This window comes from Littorina saxatilis, linkage group LG4 (assembly GCF_037325665.1).
Source record: "Littorina saxatilis isolate snail1 linkage group LG4, US_GU_Lsax_2.0, whole genome shotgun sequence".
Classification (NCBI taxonomy): domain Eukaryota; kingdom Metazoa; phylum Mollusca; class Gastropoda; order Littorinimorpha; family Littorinidae; genus Littorina; species Littorina saxatilis.
The window spans coordinates 25,185,924-25,204,054 of record NC_090248.1 but is presented as its reverse complement, the minus strand read 5'-3'; the positions used below and the strand labels follow the sequence as shown (position 1 = coordinate 25,204,054).

The following is an 18,131-nucleotide window of genomic DNA, read 5'->3' as shown; positions in this document are numbered from 1 at the left end:
TCTGATGGACGTGTCTTTTGTGGTTGGGTGTTGATATGTTGTGAGTGCTTAGTGAGTTTCTCACTGAAAACACTAAGGATTTTACACACACACACACAAGTTCCAACCTTCAAGCTTGCACACATTCACATACACACCCACGCATTGGTACATTCTCAAGTTTTCCCCACCTTCCATATTCAAACACACACAAACGCACACAATCTCTAATGAGTTCCCCACCTTCCAGCTTGCTCGCCAATACACACATCCATATATATTCACTCACACACACACAATCTCTCAAGTTTCCTGCCTTTCATCCTGCTCACATCCAATCAAGCGCAGTCTTCAAATCAAATGTACCAACAGCAATGACTGAACGAAAAAATCATCTTATTCATCCAACAGTCCACTTTCCTAGTGGATACAAACATATGCAAATCCTCAAATACATGTTTGATGTATGAACTGTCAAATGCTGACAGCATAACGATGATGGAACTCTAGAAATACAATGAAACGTTTCCTGCAATGAAAGAACATGTCGATACATCGTTTTGCTTCTCCGAGGCGATTGTCAAATGCAATCATTAAGCTGTGTGAAAGAACCAGAGACAAATGCTTCTGATCGATCCAAGTCACTTACTGGCTGCATTTGATGGTGTCCCAAAAAACAATGATGCCAATGATAAAAATGTTCAGCTTGTGTCGACATTCATTTCGGACTCAGTATATTTTAAAAACTTCTTAGTTTGCCATTAATACTTCCTACATCAAAAATGCATGAACCAATGGCAAGGTTTGCGCTACGATCAAATAACTTGCACCTAGACAGCTGGCTGGGGCGCATTCACTGCCAAAGAGCTTGGGGGGAAAATGATGGCAGTTGCTGAATTCAGCAGCTTTATTCAAATGAACTAAAAAGAGTTATTACAAATTTTTGAGAAAAAAATAAATACAGGCAACAATACCTACAAAGCTGATTAATGCCAAACATCATCTTCACAAGAACAATTCAACCAAGTATTAAAAAAAAAAGAGAAGAATTTAAACAGATACAAAGAGATGACAAACCTGCTCAAGCACACCACTTCACAAAACAAGAGAACTGGCAAAAACCACAAGTCTATGTGTTCTGTCTGTTTCAGCCTATGGGGACACTTCTATGGAATATCTTTAAATACTTGAATCTAGCCATCAATGAACAGTAGGACCCGTTAAATTCAATGTTTTACCAGAGTACACATTTAAAAAAAACTTCACCCCACTTCAAACAGGCTGAGTAAAAAGGAGTTGGAATTTGCATGTAATGCCTCTGCTGGACATATTCTTCAGTAAATTTGCTGAAATGGGCACAACACTTTCGGCAATTTTTAGAAGCGTAACACAGACCTTGGCATCAGCCTTCAAGTGAGTGTGGAAGGTCTGCCCAAATGAGGGCGAAGTTTTCCACAATAAGAAAGAAGTTTCAGTGATTTACCAACTGCCCATGCCAAACAACACTTTTAGCAGCAGATTAAGATTACATACAGTCGCCATGGGCGAGTAAAAAATCCGCCGGGCTAGTAGAAACCGCCTGGCAACTCGCCCGGCTGGCCACTGAAAATTCTGGTCAAATGCAACCCTTTTGGTTGTAATATCGGGTTTTAAAGCCATATAAACACTGCAGATCAACTGTGGTATGTACCGGGCCAGCAAGATTTCTGCCGGGCTAGTGACTTTCTTGAAGTTACTCGCCCGGCTGACGATTTAAAATTTTAAGATTTGGCCATCCCTGACATACCACACAAACATCTGGGGCACTGCAAACCAGAATAATAAATTTTGTGACCACCCCACACCCAACAAAAAGGAACAAGAAAATGGAGAGAAAAAAACATGTCCTAACAAAGGGGAGATGATGCTACCAACAACAACTTGTCGAAATTCACAGGCCAGATCTAGATGCTCTTTCCATGAATTTCCAGTGTCAAAAGCTCACTTTACCTAGACAGTTTCAAAATATGTACACGTGATTACCAATAAAGCCCTGTGCGTAGGCTATGAATTCAAAGATCGCTGCCAAATACACTGCACAAAGACTTCACTTATAAAGTGAAATAAGGCCTACTCTTGCTTGCAAAGGAAAAATAATCTACTGAGAATTGAAACCAAAATAACTTGCTGTTTCAACTCCATAAAACTCAAAGAATGCTATCAGACATTCAACACATGTACATATATTCTGCATTCAACACATGTACATATATTCTGCATTCAACACATGTACATATATTCTGCATTCAACACATGTACATATATTCTGCCGCAACTTAAAACTCTCACCTTGGAACACATCACAAACCAACAAAAGCAATTCTTTTACCTGCATTCTACAACAAGAAACAGCTACAATGAAAATACACAGTCACAAAAGTATATGAATAATACCCGCACAGTGATAATCTCTGTGCCACTCTCTGCCACACATGAAAAATATTTAAACACCTCTCTTCAAACAGGAAGGAAATAGTACACACCTCACACAATTTCATTTCATTTTCATTTTCATTACTTTATTGTCCCATCGCTGGGAAATTCGGGTCGCTTCCTCCCAGTGGAAAGCTAGCAGCAACGGAGTCGCGCTACCCACGTGTCTGCGTGTTTAGGTGTATTCAGCCACCTGCACTTATGGCAGAATGACCAAGGTCTTTTACATGCCATTGTGGTGACACGGGGGTGGGACATGGCTTCCGTCTCTGGGTCTGCACATAAAGTTGACCCGTGTCCGTCCCGGCCCGAATTCGAACCTGCGACCTTTCGATCACAAGTCCAGTGCTCTACCAACTGAGCTATGTTTGTCATTTCACCTGTAGCTCAAACATAACGGCTCATGACAAAGCAGGTTTTCTTTTTTAGTCACAAGCTATGTTGTTGATCTGACATTTGTAAAGACATGTAATTCTCTGTCCACAAGTAAAATATTTTAAAATATCTTAAACTGGCGTCAAAAGAAGTCAATCTCTAAATTATGAAAACTGACAAGAAAACACTTGAACCGAGTGTATATTAAACAACAAAAATAAAGAAAGTAAAAAAAATAGAAAATATAATAATTTAAAACAGAATTAAAAAAGACAAGTACATGTATATGTGGGGAGTGTGTGTGTGTGTGTGGGGGGGGGGGGGGGGTGTCAAAGAGGTGAAAGTAATGACTAAGTCTCGCAACTAGGTACACACAGTAAAGAGTAATATATTTCCCATCACTCATTCCTCGTGACGTTCATCCAACACATTTAACCAAAGCAAAATGAAAACGCAAACATATTTACACATTACACTCCACTCTTCAGTAACATCAAATGATGGTCTTTTTATACAAAGTTACTACAGTCCATGCTGATTAAATGTACCTGGTACAAAAAAGACAACGTACCATAGCTGACTGTCCCTCAAAACAACACCGTCTTAAATACAACACATTCATCTATGATTATATAAAAGCAATAATCCAGTGAACAAAACACGACGATACACACGACTCCTTTATTTTTTCACTCTCTTCAAAATTGATGGGAATTCCTTCCATTTTTCACCCTAAAAGTAACTTTTTTCCACTTCTCTGTTTCTTGCATCAACCGAGTTTACACACTTCCTCTTCAAAAGATCTGATTTAAGTGTTACTGATAGATCATGTATTACAGTCTTGGGAAATCTTGCAAAACAATGTCAAGTGTGTTGTATAATTATATGCTGCACAGCTGTGTACACAGCACAATCATTGGTGTCACGTTTTGTGTATGTGTATCAGGGCAAAAACACTTCAGAATTGAGATTCCATGTCAACATTCATGATGAAATAGTTACTGCTTCGCCTCGTCAAATCAGCAGAATTATCAATGAAATTAATGCAACAAAATCATCAAAGGCATGTTTGAAGACGTGGAACACAGACACAGACTTGTGAAATCTAGAAACAATCAACTATGAAACGAGAAACATGTCTGTGAATTTGAAAAAAGCGAAACGAATCTCATGCATTACACAGGTAGGTGTAAGAGGTCTCCACACCAGAATTATATTACACACTCTGCGATAGGCTATTTACAACATGGAGAGTGTGACTTGGGTCCACAAAGGTAAGTCAACGCATTTCTTGTGAATTATTGCTGGGATCAACTTTTGTTTCACTCGTAACTTAGCCACACGGTCACCTTCAGTTTCTGCACCTTCAGCTTTGTCATTTACTGTTCCTCCATGCGCTGTGTATGTGTTCTCTCTTTGCAATTTTACTTTACAACTTTTTATACTACAATCTATTGCGTTTAAATGTACCTGGTACAAAAAAAGATATGTACCATAGCTGACTGTGCCTGTTTTAAATACAACACCCTCAGGGGGGGAGGGGTGTGGAGGGAAATATCTGTTCTAGGTGTGTTTTCTTCTCTGTTGCTGTGCACTGTATCAGATACAATCTGTCCCCCACTGCTGTCTGTCTCCAGTGACTAGAGCCATCACAGGTGCATATAGCCGTTCAGGGGGGTCCCAGTGCATGCACATTGGCTTGACAATTTCACCAAACAAAGCAGTGGCCTTCTTCCATGTCTGTTCGACTTTTGAAAACACTTACAAATCATACTGGCAGAAGCAATTTCTGTTAAAGGAACTGTCATACAATGACCTCAACAAACCCTACTTCACAGCTGTGACCTTTGTACAAACAGTCTTCTATTGGATGAAAGTTGAAAGAATGGGTGCACAAAAAACTACCGTATTTGACAGTTGGAGGCAATTTACACATGCTTGTACACGAACTAAAAACTATACCCAGCAATCAATGTTTCATATTGAATAGTTTGATCATCGACTGTATAGATACTGACGTGGCATTTAAAAAAAAACATTTCCATGACCTGAATTTGTCCACTCACACACACAACTACAGAAAATGAAGAGAGTATACAGTATAAGAAGACCCACACAGACAAAAGCCTAGCATTACGTGCAGATACATACACATATTTGTCAGCGTATTTTTCTACTGCAATGAACATTGGTTTGTTGTTGATGCTGTTCCCCGTCAGCCACAGGAACACAGGACTTCCAACATACACTCGGTCATGTCGCAAATCAGACACAAAGGTCCTGTACAGCTTTTAAGACGGGTAGAGAAAGGGGGAGGGATGGGTGAAGGGGAGGGGGAGAGAGAAAGGGCTCTAGAGGACAACTGGAGGGGGAGAGGGAGAGAGCAGGGTGGACACAAAAGACCATAATTCTCTAGCAATCCTCAGTATACTCACTAGCAACCAAACGCTAACAAAAATCATGTATTTGGACCAAAATGATCAATAGCTAGCAGCCAGACGCAAAACTCGGATTATAAGAACTCTCAACAACACAAAGATGATTTGAACATGAACCAAACACAGTACTGTAATAATTATGTTACAATGACCCACTTTACTTTTCATCGACACAGCAATCCTCCAAAAACTCATTGCCCAGCTAGCAACAAAGATGGGGCCATAGATCTTTATGCCTCCGACTGCTGACAGAATGAGTGAAAATGGTGCAAGGGAGGGGTTGTACACACGCAGACCCAAAATTTGGTATAGCTTCGCAACAACACTTCAACACCCTACAACTCATCAGCTACACAGACGGTGATATGGACCTACACCAACACATCTCCAGCCGCCGACCCAGTCAGTGAGAACGATGCCAGCGCGGGAGAGCACACACACGGACCTGAAAGCGTGGGGGTTGGGGGGATTTATGACGGGCAGCGGGAACAATGTCATGATGCTGCCACGTCACTGGTGCGCTGGGTGATGTCCGACAAGGGGGTCACCGCCTCTTTGACCACACTGGCTGCCGTTACCACCACTGTTGTTGTTGTTGTTGGTGGTGGTGTTACTGATGTACTGTCTGTGGTGGTGGTGGTGGTGGGCAGGACAGGTGTCACGGTGGTAGCTGTGTTTACACTTTTTGTTTGACTCTCCCCCTCCCCCTCCTCCTTCTCTTTCTGTTCTGTTTCCACCACCTCAGCCTCCACCTCCTCTTCCTCACCCTCCTCCTCCATCTTCTCTTCTTCATTGTTCTCCATTTCCACATCCTCCTCTTCCTCCTCCTCCTCCCCTTCCTCTTCCTTACCCCCATCCCCTTCCTCCATCAGCACCAGTGAATCCCCCTCCTTCTCCTTCTCCACCCCTCGCTCTGACTCCTTCCCCCCTTCCCCCCCTTCCTCTGTCTCTGTGGCGTCATTCACCATCACACTGTTCTCTGCGTCCACAGACACAGACACTTCCTCCTCCTCCTCCTCCTCCTCCTCAGCCGCTGCCGCCACCGCCGCTTTCTTTTTCTTCTCCGCTTCCCTCTTCTCCTCGGCGGCCTCCATCTTGGCGGTGGCAGTCTTGAGGGCGGCCAGGTCGCTGTTGATGGCGCTGAGGTTGGCGGAGGTGTTGAAGCCATCGTCGTGCGGTTCCTGCTTGATGTGGGTGCCGTCTGGCGCTGTGCTACCGGGCCGGCGCCGGCAGACGCGACACATGTATTCCTCGTCCTCCTTGATCTCCTCCTTGTCCAGTCCCACACACTTGAGGTGGAACCACAGCTCGCAGCAGTCACACTGCACCCAGTTCACCGCCTCACCTAAACACAGTGCACACAGTATTAGGAATATGTCACAATATTAAAATTGAATACATTTTTGTGGAAATCAACAGTATTTTTACACTGTCAACACTTTTGTTACACTGTCAACACTTTTTATTAGCAGGAAGTTTAGGAGAATTATGAACCGTATTATTAACTGTATTATCAAGTGTGTTTGACACTGTATTATCATTTTTGTGAAGAGCACTAGTACGGATCTTCACTGCATGTCAAGACTCTTGTCTGTCCTGCTATACAATAAGCAAAATCAAGGTTAATCAGATTGCACTCACAGGTTCACTTCAAATCTGCATTCGAAAATTTTATTGTAAATTTTCATTTAATAAATATACCTACCCGAATCACATGTAGCAGTTGACTCAGTCTAAAGTGCTAGGTCTGAAAAGGCTACCCGTCTAAGGGGAGCAACCCCAACTAAAAAAGTGTAAACGTAGCTATGGTAATGACGACGCACCCAGGGAGTTACCTCCCCTCCTGCGTACTACGTCACTACTGCTACTGACCACGTGACCCCTATCATTCGACTCGAAGAATAAAATCTCCAAATCATAAGCGGGGTAGGTGGGAGGGACTACGATATGTGATTCGGGTAGGTATATTTATTAAATGAAAATTTACAATAAAATTTTCGATTAAATTACATATTCCTACTCCGAATCACATGTAGCAGATTGAAACAACAAGGCGGTGGGCAAGAAAAAAGTTCAAACTCACTCTCAAATCCTTGTCAAGAGCTGACCCCCTGCCACCATGGCAGGCAAAGCTCTAGATCCATCCTGGCGAAGAGCCGAGATGTCACGCAGGTAAAAATTCATGAAGACATCCTCGGAACGCCAGTATGCGGTGTGTAGCACCTCCTCCAGTCTTCTTGATCGTAACACGGCCAAGGAGGAAGCCCAAGCTCGCGTCTCGTGAGCCCGAGCTGATTCCAGAGGAAGGACAGGCTGTGTCCCCCCTTCATTGCGGCGGCTCCACTCGTAAGCATGCTTAATGAGCGCCGACACCCACCGGGCCAGAGTCGTCTTAGTGATATCCTTATGTCTCTCCGTATTGAGAGAAATAAACAAAAGCTTTTGAGCTGCGGATCTAAGAGACTGAGCACGAGCAAGGTAGATGTGAAGGGCTCTAACAGGGCAATTTACTAAGTCTGGGTCATTCGGAGCCAGAATAGTGGACAACGGCCTGACATGAACCAAAGGCGAAGCTCGCTCGGGAGCCTGGTTTTTCGCAAGAAACTCAGGCCGAAACCGCAAGGTAACGGACCCATCTGATTCAAAGGAAATGTCGTCCGAATTACCGGAAAGAGCGTGGATCTCACTGCCCCTTCTTGCCGATGCTAGCAGCAAAAGGAAAAGGGACTTGCGTGTAAGGTTCGCAAAACTGGCATCTCTGAGAGGTTCGAAATCCGCTGAACGCAGAAACTCCATGACCAATAAGAGATCCCACTTAGGAACGGGCGTACGGGACTTGACGTCAGAAAGGGAAGCGCCCTTGATGACTCCCGCGATCACGCCACTAACATCTATAGAGCGACCTATCTGGCGTAGGGTCGCCGAGATGGCCGATCTTCTTACTTTCAACGAGGCAGCGGAAGCTCCCTGAGAGGACATGAAAGCAAGATGGTTCGCCACGTGCATCGTGCGGGGCGCCGTAGCATCCAGCCGATGCTCGTGACACCAGGTAACCCAGGCCCTCCAATGTGACTCATAAACGGACGAGGTAGATGCTCTGTGCGAGCGTCCTACCAGGTCCATGGTCAGATCTGATGCCCCTTTGCGCCTCAGAGAAGACCGCACAACCTCCACGCGTGAAGATTCAGCATCTGAGGCTCTGCGTGGAGGCTGCCGGTGTGAGGCTGAACCAGTTCTCCTCGCGTGAGAGCGAGAGGAATGGGAGGGCCCTGGGCGAGTCTCAGCAGGTCCGGGAACCACGGCTGAGACGGCCAAAGAGGAGCGATCAGCAGGAGGGACGGGCCCTCCTGCTCCGCCTTCCTGAGAACTCGCGTGAGCAACTGGAATGGCGGGAACGCGTAAGCCTCCAGGCCGGACCAGGAAATGTCCATCGCGTTCGTCTCCCACGCCTCGGGATCCGGGAATGGTGAGACGAACACTGGTAGTCTCTTCGAGAACCTGGTGGCAAAAAGGTCCACCTGAGGTTTCTGCACAAGAGACCAGAGACGATCCAGCGCTCCGTGAGTGATGGTCCACTCTGTTTGAAGCACTCTGTCGGAGCGGCTGAGCGCGTCCGCCAGAGTGTTCAAGCTTCCGGGCAGGTACCTGGCCGAAAGCCTGATTTGATGCTCTGAACACCAAATCAGGATCTCGCAGGCCCTGGCCGAAAGCGACGGAGACCGCGACCCTCCCTGCTTGTTGATGTAAGCAGCCACTGTCGTGTTGTCTGTAAACAGACGAACATGCTTGGCCTGAAGGGAGGGCCGGAACTTGTCCAGAGCTAGAGCCACGGCTTCTAGCTCCAGCAAGTTGATGTGCTGCATCCTCTGATCTGCCGACCACAGACCTGACGCAGTCAGCTGGTCTGTGTGAGCCCCCCACCCCACCAAGGACGCGTCCGTGAACAGGTCCAAGTCTGGGGCAGGAAGGGCTATCGGCACGCCCCTGCACACCCACTCCGTGTCCAGCCACGGAAGGGTAGCGGATTGGAACCATCCCCGGAGAGGGATGAGGGCATTCCAATCCACCGTGGGAGAGTCCACGAACGGCTTCAGCGCCAGCTGAAAGGGACGTTTGTGGACCCTCCCCAAGGGGACCAGGAGAGCCATGGACTCCATCTGCCCTAAGATGGAGGCCAAAGTCCGCAGGGAGGCCCTCGGGAGAGGCAAAGTGGAGCGTATGCACGCCTGGAGCTTGTCCACCCTCTTCTGAGAGGGCTGAACAGTCCAAGCCACCGTGTCGAAAGACATTCCCAAGTAGGTGAACGTCTGACACGGCGCCAGCTCCGACTTTGATCGGTTGATCGAGAAGCCAAACAAGTTGGCCTCCCGAAGAACCGATTGGGTATCCTGCTCGCACCCCGCCTGACTCTGACTCAGGATGAGCCAATCGTCCAGGTAGGCACGTAGCCGGACACCCCGCGACCTCACCAGCGCGCAGACCTGTCTCACGACCATGGTGAAGACCCAAGGGGCGAGAGACAGGCCGAAAGGAAGGGCGCGAAACTGGTAAACCTGACTTGCCCACCGGAAACGAAGCCATTTCCGGTCGGCTGGATGCATAAGAATATGGAAGTATGCATCCGTCAGGTCGATGGAAGTCGCCCAATCTCCCGGGCGGAGAGAGTCCCTGACCGACGCTGGCGTCTCCATCTTGAACCTTATCTCCCTCAAAAAGGTATTGAGGAACGACAGGTCCAAGACAGGACGCCATGCCCCTGAGGCTTTGGGGACGGCGAAAAGCCGTCCGCAAAACCCAGGGGAACTGTGGTCGAGGACTTTCTCCACTGCGCCCTTCTGCACCAGGGAGTCTATTTCCGACCGAAGGACGGAAATGGCTTCCTGCGAGGAGGGAGGCCTGAACGCCGGCGGACGCCTGACCAGAGGTGCCTTGCCATCTTTCCAGAGAAGACGGAAGCCCGACCTCACGACCCCCACGATCCATTGACTCTGTACGGACACGAGCCAATGGGAAAGTGCCCTGGAAGGGCCCCCCGCCATCACCAGAGTGGAGGGCGGGGTGGGGGGGAGATCGGGAGCACTTCATTGGGGGTGAGGCTTGCTTCCAGAGCCGCCTCTCCCCCTGCCGGAAGACGGTCGTCTTCTCGAGCCCCGAGAAGAGGAACGTCCACGACCCTTGTCTGCCGGTTTGGGAGGGCCAGCAACCTTAGCCTGCTTAGGCTGAGAAGGCTGAGACTGCTTGGACTGCTTAAGGCTGTGCAGGGAAAAGTCAGAGAACTGCTGGTCCCTGTTAGCCTGAATTTCCTGTCTTCGGGCATCAAAAACGAGATGCCCAAAGAGGGAACCCTCCAAGACCGGTGAGGCACGCAAAGTGTCCTTGGTCGCCTGATCCGAAAACTGAGAGTGTGACAGGAAGAGATCCCGACGACACATAACAGAGTGCGCATAGTGCACCGCGGAAAGTCTCATCTGTTCTTCATTGACCCTCGCAAGAGCGGCCAACAAAGTGGAGACGTCATCCGCATCCTGATCCTCGCTGAGAGAGAACGGATTCAGTGAATCAGTGAGGGCACGAGAGAGAGCCCGAATGAGAGTCTCAGCAATGGAGGCAAGCTCCAGCTGCTGACGCCCTGCCTCTTCAGAAGCAATGAGAGTGTTCTCAGAAAAGAGCACGCCGTCATCCTTCTTGATAGGCTTGGCCAACAAGGCCAGCATCTCCGGAGGAACTGTCAAAGATGAACGCGGGAGAGCGAACGCATCCAACAAGTTCCTAGGAGACTTCTGCAAAACCAATCGCTTGTGAGACGACAGAGCGAATGCAGAAGCCTGAGAAGGCGAAGCCAACCACTGCTGAGCCAGCTCCGGAACAGAGCCGTGAGGCACGAGCAGCGGAACCGGAAGTGAAGGAATTCCGCTTCCGGAAGGAGATGGCTTGGCCAACACCTGAGAAAGCTGAAAAGCTATGGATGGAGACTCCAAAAACCGGAAGTATGAGTCATCCTCCTTCCCAGTGCGAAAGTCGGCCATCGCGGACGGTGCCGTCGAAGCGGCAGCCGAAGAGACCGAAGCCCCCTCCGCGAAATATCTCGAAGTGACCTCAGCAGCGGCCTCAAGGGCCACTTTGAGTCTCTCCGGATAACCAACACGTGCAGCCTCGCTGGCGACGGACTGAATATCCGAAACATCCGGCGAAGGACCGAAGTCCACGTTGCTGGTAGAAGGGCGGTGAACACCGTAACCGGAAACCGGAAACCCGTCCACTCCAATACCATCCGAACTCATGCCCTGACTAGGGAAAGAGTAAGAGGACGGCATGCCCGCAGCCGCCGGAACCGGAACCGCAGTCGAAGCCACAACCGAAGACGGAAGCGCTGACTGCCCCGGCCAGGGCTGAGACACCTGCCCAAAGGGCTGGTGATGCCCCCCCGCGACTGCCACCTGAGAGGAAGCGGAAGCGGAAGAAGCAGCAGATCCGGTCTGAGCCGGAAAAGTATCAGACGCGACCGCGAAAAGCGGAAGCGCAGACACTGTGGACGGCGGCCGGAAGGCCGAATGCCCAGAGGGCCACGTCCGGTCAACCCCGGAAACGACCCCAGCGGGTGCGTACATCGGGGGACCTATGCTTCCGGCGAGTGCCGGAAGCGCAGCAGACGGAACCGGCTGGTCGACTCCGGAAACGACCCCAGCGGGTGCGTACGTCGGAGGACCTACGCTTCCGGCGAGTGCCGGAAGCGTCGAAGCCTGAACCAAATGCCGCCATTGCTCATCGACACGATGGTCTTCCGTGAAGCCAAAGTGAGAACGAACAGGGGTTTGCGGGTCGTGAACCCGCCGAAAAGGGCTGCTTCCCAGCAGGGAGCGTCCAGCGGCCTCACGAGGGCCTACGGACCAGCCCAACTTACTTGCGTCGCCAACCACAGCGGTAGAAGGCACAGAAGCAACCGCCTCGGTCAAGGACAGCGTCACAGCCGGAAGCGGAAAAGAAGCCATCGACGGGACAACGGAAGTCGGCGGCTGAGAACGCACCAACTCCTCTCTCACCAGCGTGCGAAGCTCGGGAACCAGCGAAGAAAGCAACGATGAAACCAGCGACGTCGAATCTGCAAGCGGCAGAGAAGACAAGCGAGAAACACAGGTACGCGTAGGTTGATTAGACTGCCCCACAACCGGCTGGTCATTTGGGGCAGAAATAGGGACCGTCATAACAGTATTGTTAGCCGCGTCAGAAACCACAACCAAAATAGGCTTAGGGACAGAAGTGGAAGACTTGGGTTTAATTTTCCCTTTCACATCAGCCTTGCCGCGCTCGCGCTTTTTGTCTCCGTCAGACATGCTGACAACAAAATGGAGACACAAAATTCCAAAATGGCTACCACAAAATACGTGACCAACACGTGGCCGAAAATTTCAAGTAGCAACTGAAAATTACGTTCGATACAAGTAAAGGAACGAGCTCACCAACTACCAGTGCAGCGGGTGAAGAGACGGGTGTGGGTGCCGGTGGGTGTCTAAGCAAACACCAAACAGCGAAAATCCACTAGAGCCAAAAAATTCACGACCTGCTCCCTAGAAAGCTGAAGTGTCGAATGCTAGGGGTCACGTGGTCAGTAGCAGTAGTGACGTAGTACGCAGGAGGGGAGGTAACTCCCTGGGTGCGTCGTCATTACCATAGCTACGTTTACACTTTTTTAGTTGGGGTTGCTCCCCTTAGACGGGTAGCCTTTTCAGACCTAGCACTTTAGACTGAGTCAACTGCTACATGTGATTCGGAGTAGGAATATGTAATTTAATCTTCCTCAAAGGTAACAGGACTTTATTCCTCTTTTCACATGTGACTTGCCTTCCATTTAACCTCTCTTTAGAATTCAAACTGAGATCCAGCTACCTGCTCATAGTAATGTAAAAACACTTACCAATGGGCTTCAAGCACTTTGGAGCAGCGCAATCTTCGTCGTTATCGTCATCGCTGTCGTCCTTGGATGACTTTTCCTTCTTGACTTTCACCTTCTTCACTCTCTTCTTCTTCTCCCCCTCCTTGTTGGCGTTCTCTGCTTCCTGTTTCAGCTTCATCAGTTTCTTCTTTTTCTTTTTCAGTTTGTCGCCTGGCAGTCCCGGCAGTCCTTCCTTCAGCTTAGCTGCAACCACAACTGTCAAAGGTCACAGTTAGTCATCACCACAAGCACCACCGCAAGAACATCTTGACATAACATTTTTTGTCTCTGTTTGATCAAGGTTTTAGCTGTAAATGAATAAATGTGTACTCATTGTCTGATATAGTCAGATTATTTATATTTGAGTAAGCGTATGAGAGTGTGTGTGTGTGTGTGTGTGTGTGAGTGAGTGAGTGAGTGAGTGAGTGAGTGAGTGAGTGAGTGAGTGAGTGAGTGAGTGAGTGAGTGAGTGTGTGTGTGTGTGTGTGTGTGTGTGTGTGTGTGTGTGTGTGTGTGTGTGCATGCCCATATTTCCGATCCCCTGTGAAGTACCTTAGCTGTAAATCGGGGTTGGCGGGAGGGCATTAACTATGTGATTCGGGTAAGTATATTAATCAAATGAAAATCTATTATTGAAATTTTCGATTAAATTACATATTCTTACTCCGAATCACATATAGCAGATAGCTTCAACAAGGCGGTGGGAAAGAAACATCTAACTCCCTTTTAAGTCCTAGAAAGGAACTGGCCCGCTGCAACCAAGACAGGAAGGGACCGAGAACCATCCTGTCGGACCTCGGCGATGTCTCCTAAGTCAAAGTTAATAAAGACCAAGCCGAGCGCCAGTAAGCAGTGCCAAGCACTTCATCCAATCTCCGAGACCGTAAAACGGCCAAGGAAGAGACCCAAGCCCTGGATTCATGGAACCGAGCCGAGTCAAGGGGAAAGACAGGTTGCGCCCCCCCCCCCCCCCCCCCCCTATTGGAATGTCGATGCCAATGCCCAAAGTAATCCAGTTAGGCTAAAACCACTGAGTAGTCAAGTGTTCAACCTTCAAAGCTTCAACCGGGGTGGGATCCTCGGAGAAACAATCCCCCTTGTGCTCCCAGGGTAGGACATACAGGCCAGGAGCTAAGGGTGGGGTAACCCCTACAGAAAACCTAGAGGGCTGAAGACGGAGGTATGGAGCCTGCATGGCGCTTCTCGAACAAATCACTGTACCACGCATTATCTGCCATCATGAAACTTGGAGACAGAACTGATCATACTGGACTTGAAGTTTAGCATTGGCGAACGACAAGAAGAAGAAGTCAAGTGTTGAAACCAGCTCTGAATTGGAAAGACTTGATTCAGTCTTGAGAGAGTGAATCCCAAAGCGGCTAAAGCGCTAGCGGGAAAGGTTTATCATAAGTGTCACTAGCCAGTAGCTATGAACTCCAATTAACCTAGAATGGAAGCAAGCGCCCTATCTCCTCACAAAAAGCGAGAGTGACGCCTGAGTACCTGATACCAGAGTCCCTCTCGGTGGAAAAAAGCTCATGATAGGGCATAAGCGTTCCTGAAGTTCCTAAACCTTAAGAAACGCTCACCCTGAACCGAGGCTGTGAAAACAGCCTGTTCCGATCCGGTTAGCCAAAAGTAGGCTCCTGCTGGTGCATGACTTGCTTCGAGTGCTTACCCAAGCATGACCAGGAGTGTGACAACGTACTGCTTTTCTGCGTTAGAGTCCGTGTCTAACCAAGACAAGGACTCATTGTATTCATGGGTTGTGACAGAAAACGCCAATTAAAGAACATGGCTGTGATCTTTGGACGTCGTTCCCGTCGAGTAAGCTTGACAAGGATGCCGTAAACCGGCAGTCCTGTTGCCCTCAGAAAAGAGATGGTCGGAGGAACTGGAAACCAGAACCACCCGACAGAAGAATCCTCTACCACTTCCTGCCTCAGAAGGCAGAGATGGTAGAAGGTAGCAGCTTGCCACAACAGTGTGGTCGGCGTAACCGTATAACGGAAAACCCAACTGACCGCAAGTTAATCTCTACCAATCCATGCAAAAGCAGAGGGAGATAGAACTAGGAAGCAGCTTCACTCCATCCCAAGGTTTGCATACTTTGGCATGATTGTCTTTCGGTCACCGTGAGGGTTTGTCCTTCTTAGCACTGAGTGGACAAACTTACGCACGCACGGATCGTTCCAGGGCATTGGCATTTCCTTCCAATAGAAAGGGGGGGGGGGGGCAGCTTGTCTTTCCCTCGACTCGGCTCGGGTTTAATCCAAGGCTTGGGTCTCTTCCCGGGCCGTTTTACGGTCCAGGAGATTGGAAGAAGTGCTGGGCACAGCTTACTGGCTCTCTGAAGTTGTCTTTCGCAACTTTTGCCTGAGAGACATCGCGGCTGTCAATCAGGATGGTTCTCGGGTCCTTTCCTGCCTTGTCGGCAGTGGGCCAGTTCCTGGCAAGGGTTTTAGAGTGAGTTAGATTTTTCTTTCCCACTGGGCCCTTCCTGACTTGTTGGCAGCGGGCCAGTTTCTGGCAGGTTTTTTTTAGAGTGAGTTAGATTTTTCTTTCCAACCGCCTTGTTGAAGCTATCTGCTATATGTGATTCGGAGTAAGAATATGTAATTTAATCGAAAATTTTATAAGTAAATTTTCATTTGATTAATATAGTCTTACCCGAATCACATAGTGAATTCCCTCCCGCCGACCCCGCTTACGTTTTTTTAGTTTTCTTTAAAGCCGTATGATGTTGCCACGTGTTGAGTGGCGGTAGTGACGTAGCATACACCAATGGGAGGTAACTCCCCGGGTATATGGTCATTACCATGGCTACGTTTACACTTTTTGTGGTGGGGTTGCTTCGCTTTAAATTTTTTAAGACGGGTAGCATTTTTCAGACCTTTGCATCTCTGACTGCGTCAATGCTATATGTGATTCGGAGTAAGAATATGTAATTTAATTTCAGTTTGTGTCTCTGCATAGTATGATAATTATGTGTAGTTTTAACATACATTTTCTTGTCTTTTTCTCAAAGTCACTGTTTATACCCATTTTTTGTACATCACAGTCACACACACACACACAGACACCCACAGACACAGACACACACAAACATACAAGTCATTCAAACACACACACGCACACACACACAAACATACAAGTCATTCAAACGGCCAGCAAACCATAACACTTACTAGGACGGCTTTCAAATCCATCTTTGTTGACCTTGAGCTGGACCTTGTCCTTGCGTTTCATCTTTTTCTTGAGGGGCTTGTCCGCTGAGCCCACCGCCCCCGGCTCCACCTTGATCTTCTTGACCGGCCCTCCCCCCTCCACCTCCCCGCTGACCGGCGAGGTCGTCGTGCCTCCCGGCGTGTCCGTGGTGTTGGCTACCACTCCATTCTCCTCGCTGACAGCGGCCGGCTTCTTGCGTTTCAGTTTCTTCTTCTCCTTGAGAAGTTTGACCTTGGCCTTGTTGGCCTTGACCCCGTCCTTGTCCTTCAAGCGCTTGACCTTGACTAGCTTTTTCTCGCCCCGCCCCTCCTTGACACCCCCGCCCACCATGTTTTCTGTGTCCTGTTTGAAGAAAGAATGAAGTCATGATTTTCTTTCATTCCAGAAGGTTATAAAAGGAAAATCTAGTTAGTAAGAACAGTCCTTCTATCATGCTGTAAGCCTATTAGTCACCTGGGAATTTTGCTTTCCTTGTCTGTTTTGGAGTAGGAGAAGGACGTTTTGAGTTTTATTTTCTGTGATCCGCTTGGCCCAAAACGTTGTCATATTTGGTTACCCCAAACTTGCAATATTAACAGCTATTGTGTTTTCAGCGTAGCAATAGGGTCCGATATTTAGACGAGACAAGTATACTCGTCGGCATTATACTTGTTGGAAAAACCCACGGATATGTATTACGGAGAAGACACGAGATAACCGGATGTTTAGCATTACGTCAATATGCTAGGAATCATATGACGTCATGACGTATCATGCTTGCCTACGTATATTCTATGTTCGAAAGTCTGACTTCTGTTGGGGATTTACGTGATGAAGACTGCGGTAAATTTGTAGATGATAAGAGAACAAGGCTTGTCTCAGAAGAAACGACTAAATGTTTCAGACCGGTAACTTCATTTCAACATTGCACTATACAATGGACGTTCTATGTGACAGAAGAGTTTGCTGATTTTGTGTTAAACACTGGAAAGATCTTTCTTTATTTGGTGTTTAACGTCGTTTTCAACCAATTGTTTCTTGTTCACAAAAGCACTAATAAAAAAATTGCTCCAGGGGCTTGCAACGTAGTACAATATATGACCTTACTCAAGTTACTGGGAGAATGCAAGTTTCCAGTACAAAGGACTTAACATTTCTTACATACTGCTTGACTAAAATCTTTACAAACATTGACTATATTCTATACAAGAAACACTTAAGGGTAAAAGGAGAAACAGAATCCGTTAGTCGCCTCTTACGACATGCTGGGGAGCATCGGGTAAATTCTTTCTCGTCCCAACCAATATGGGACTCCCCCTAACCCGCGGGGGGCCCCATTGGAAAGATCGTATACTAGAATCAGAGATAGGTCGCTTCAGATTGCAGCTACTTGAACTTTGCAAGGTTTGTTGCCTGTTAAAGAACTGGATTTTACACGTAATGTATGTCATGTACAGTAAGCAACAAAAAACACACACACAAAGCAAATGGCATCGTCTGTCGACTAGTCACAGAAACAAACCTGGCGAGGTATGCGTGTACTTTATACACGTGGAAGAAACCGGAACCATGCGTCTTTGTTATTGCCGATATCGTTTGGATATCGGCAAAAAATTACCAACTTCCGTAGCGTTATCCTTTGATGATCGCAATAGGGATGTGTGAGACCATCCAATCACAGCCCCCGAATTCCCCCACGTGTCTATCAGAATAGCTATATCCATGTATTG

The 18,131-nt window shown here is 47.9% G+C and overlaps 1 protein-coding gene across 1 annotated transcript in view; it reads right to left on the bottom strand.

Moving 5' to 3' along the window:
- Positions 1–358: 358 nt before the first annotated feature.
- LOC138965538 (lysine-specific demethylase 5A-like) overlaps positions 359–18,131 on the bottom strand; it is a 53,820-nt gene continuing 36,047 nt past the window's right edge. The window contains exons 31-33 of the mRNA XM_070337720.1: positions 16,383–16,764; positions 13,177–13,410; positions 359–6,609 (exon numbers count right to left, since the gene is read on the bottom strand). Of these exons, the coding sequence (XP_070193821.1) occupies positions 5,759–6,609; positions 13,177–13,410; positions 16,383–16,764 (1,467 nt within the window). The 3' untranslated portion in view covers positions 359–5,758. The remainder of the gene's footprint in view (positions 6,610–13,176; positions 13,411–16,382; positions 16,765–18,131) is intronic.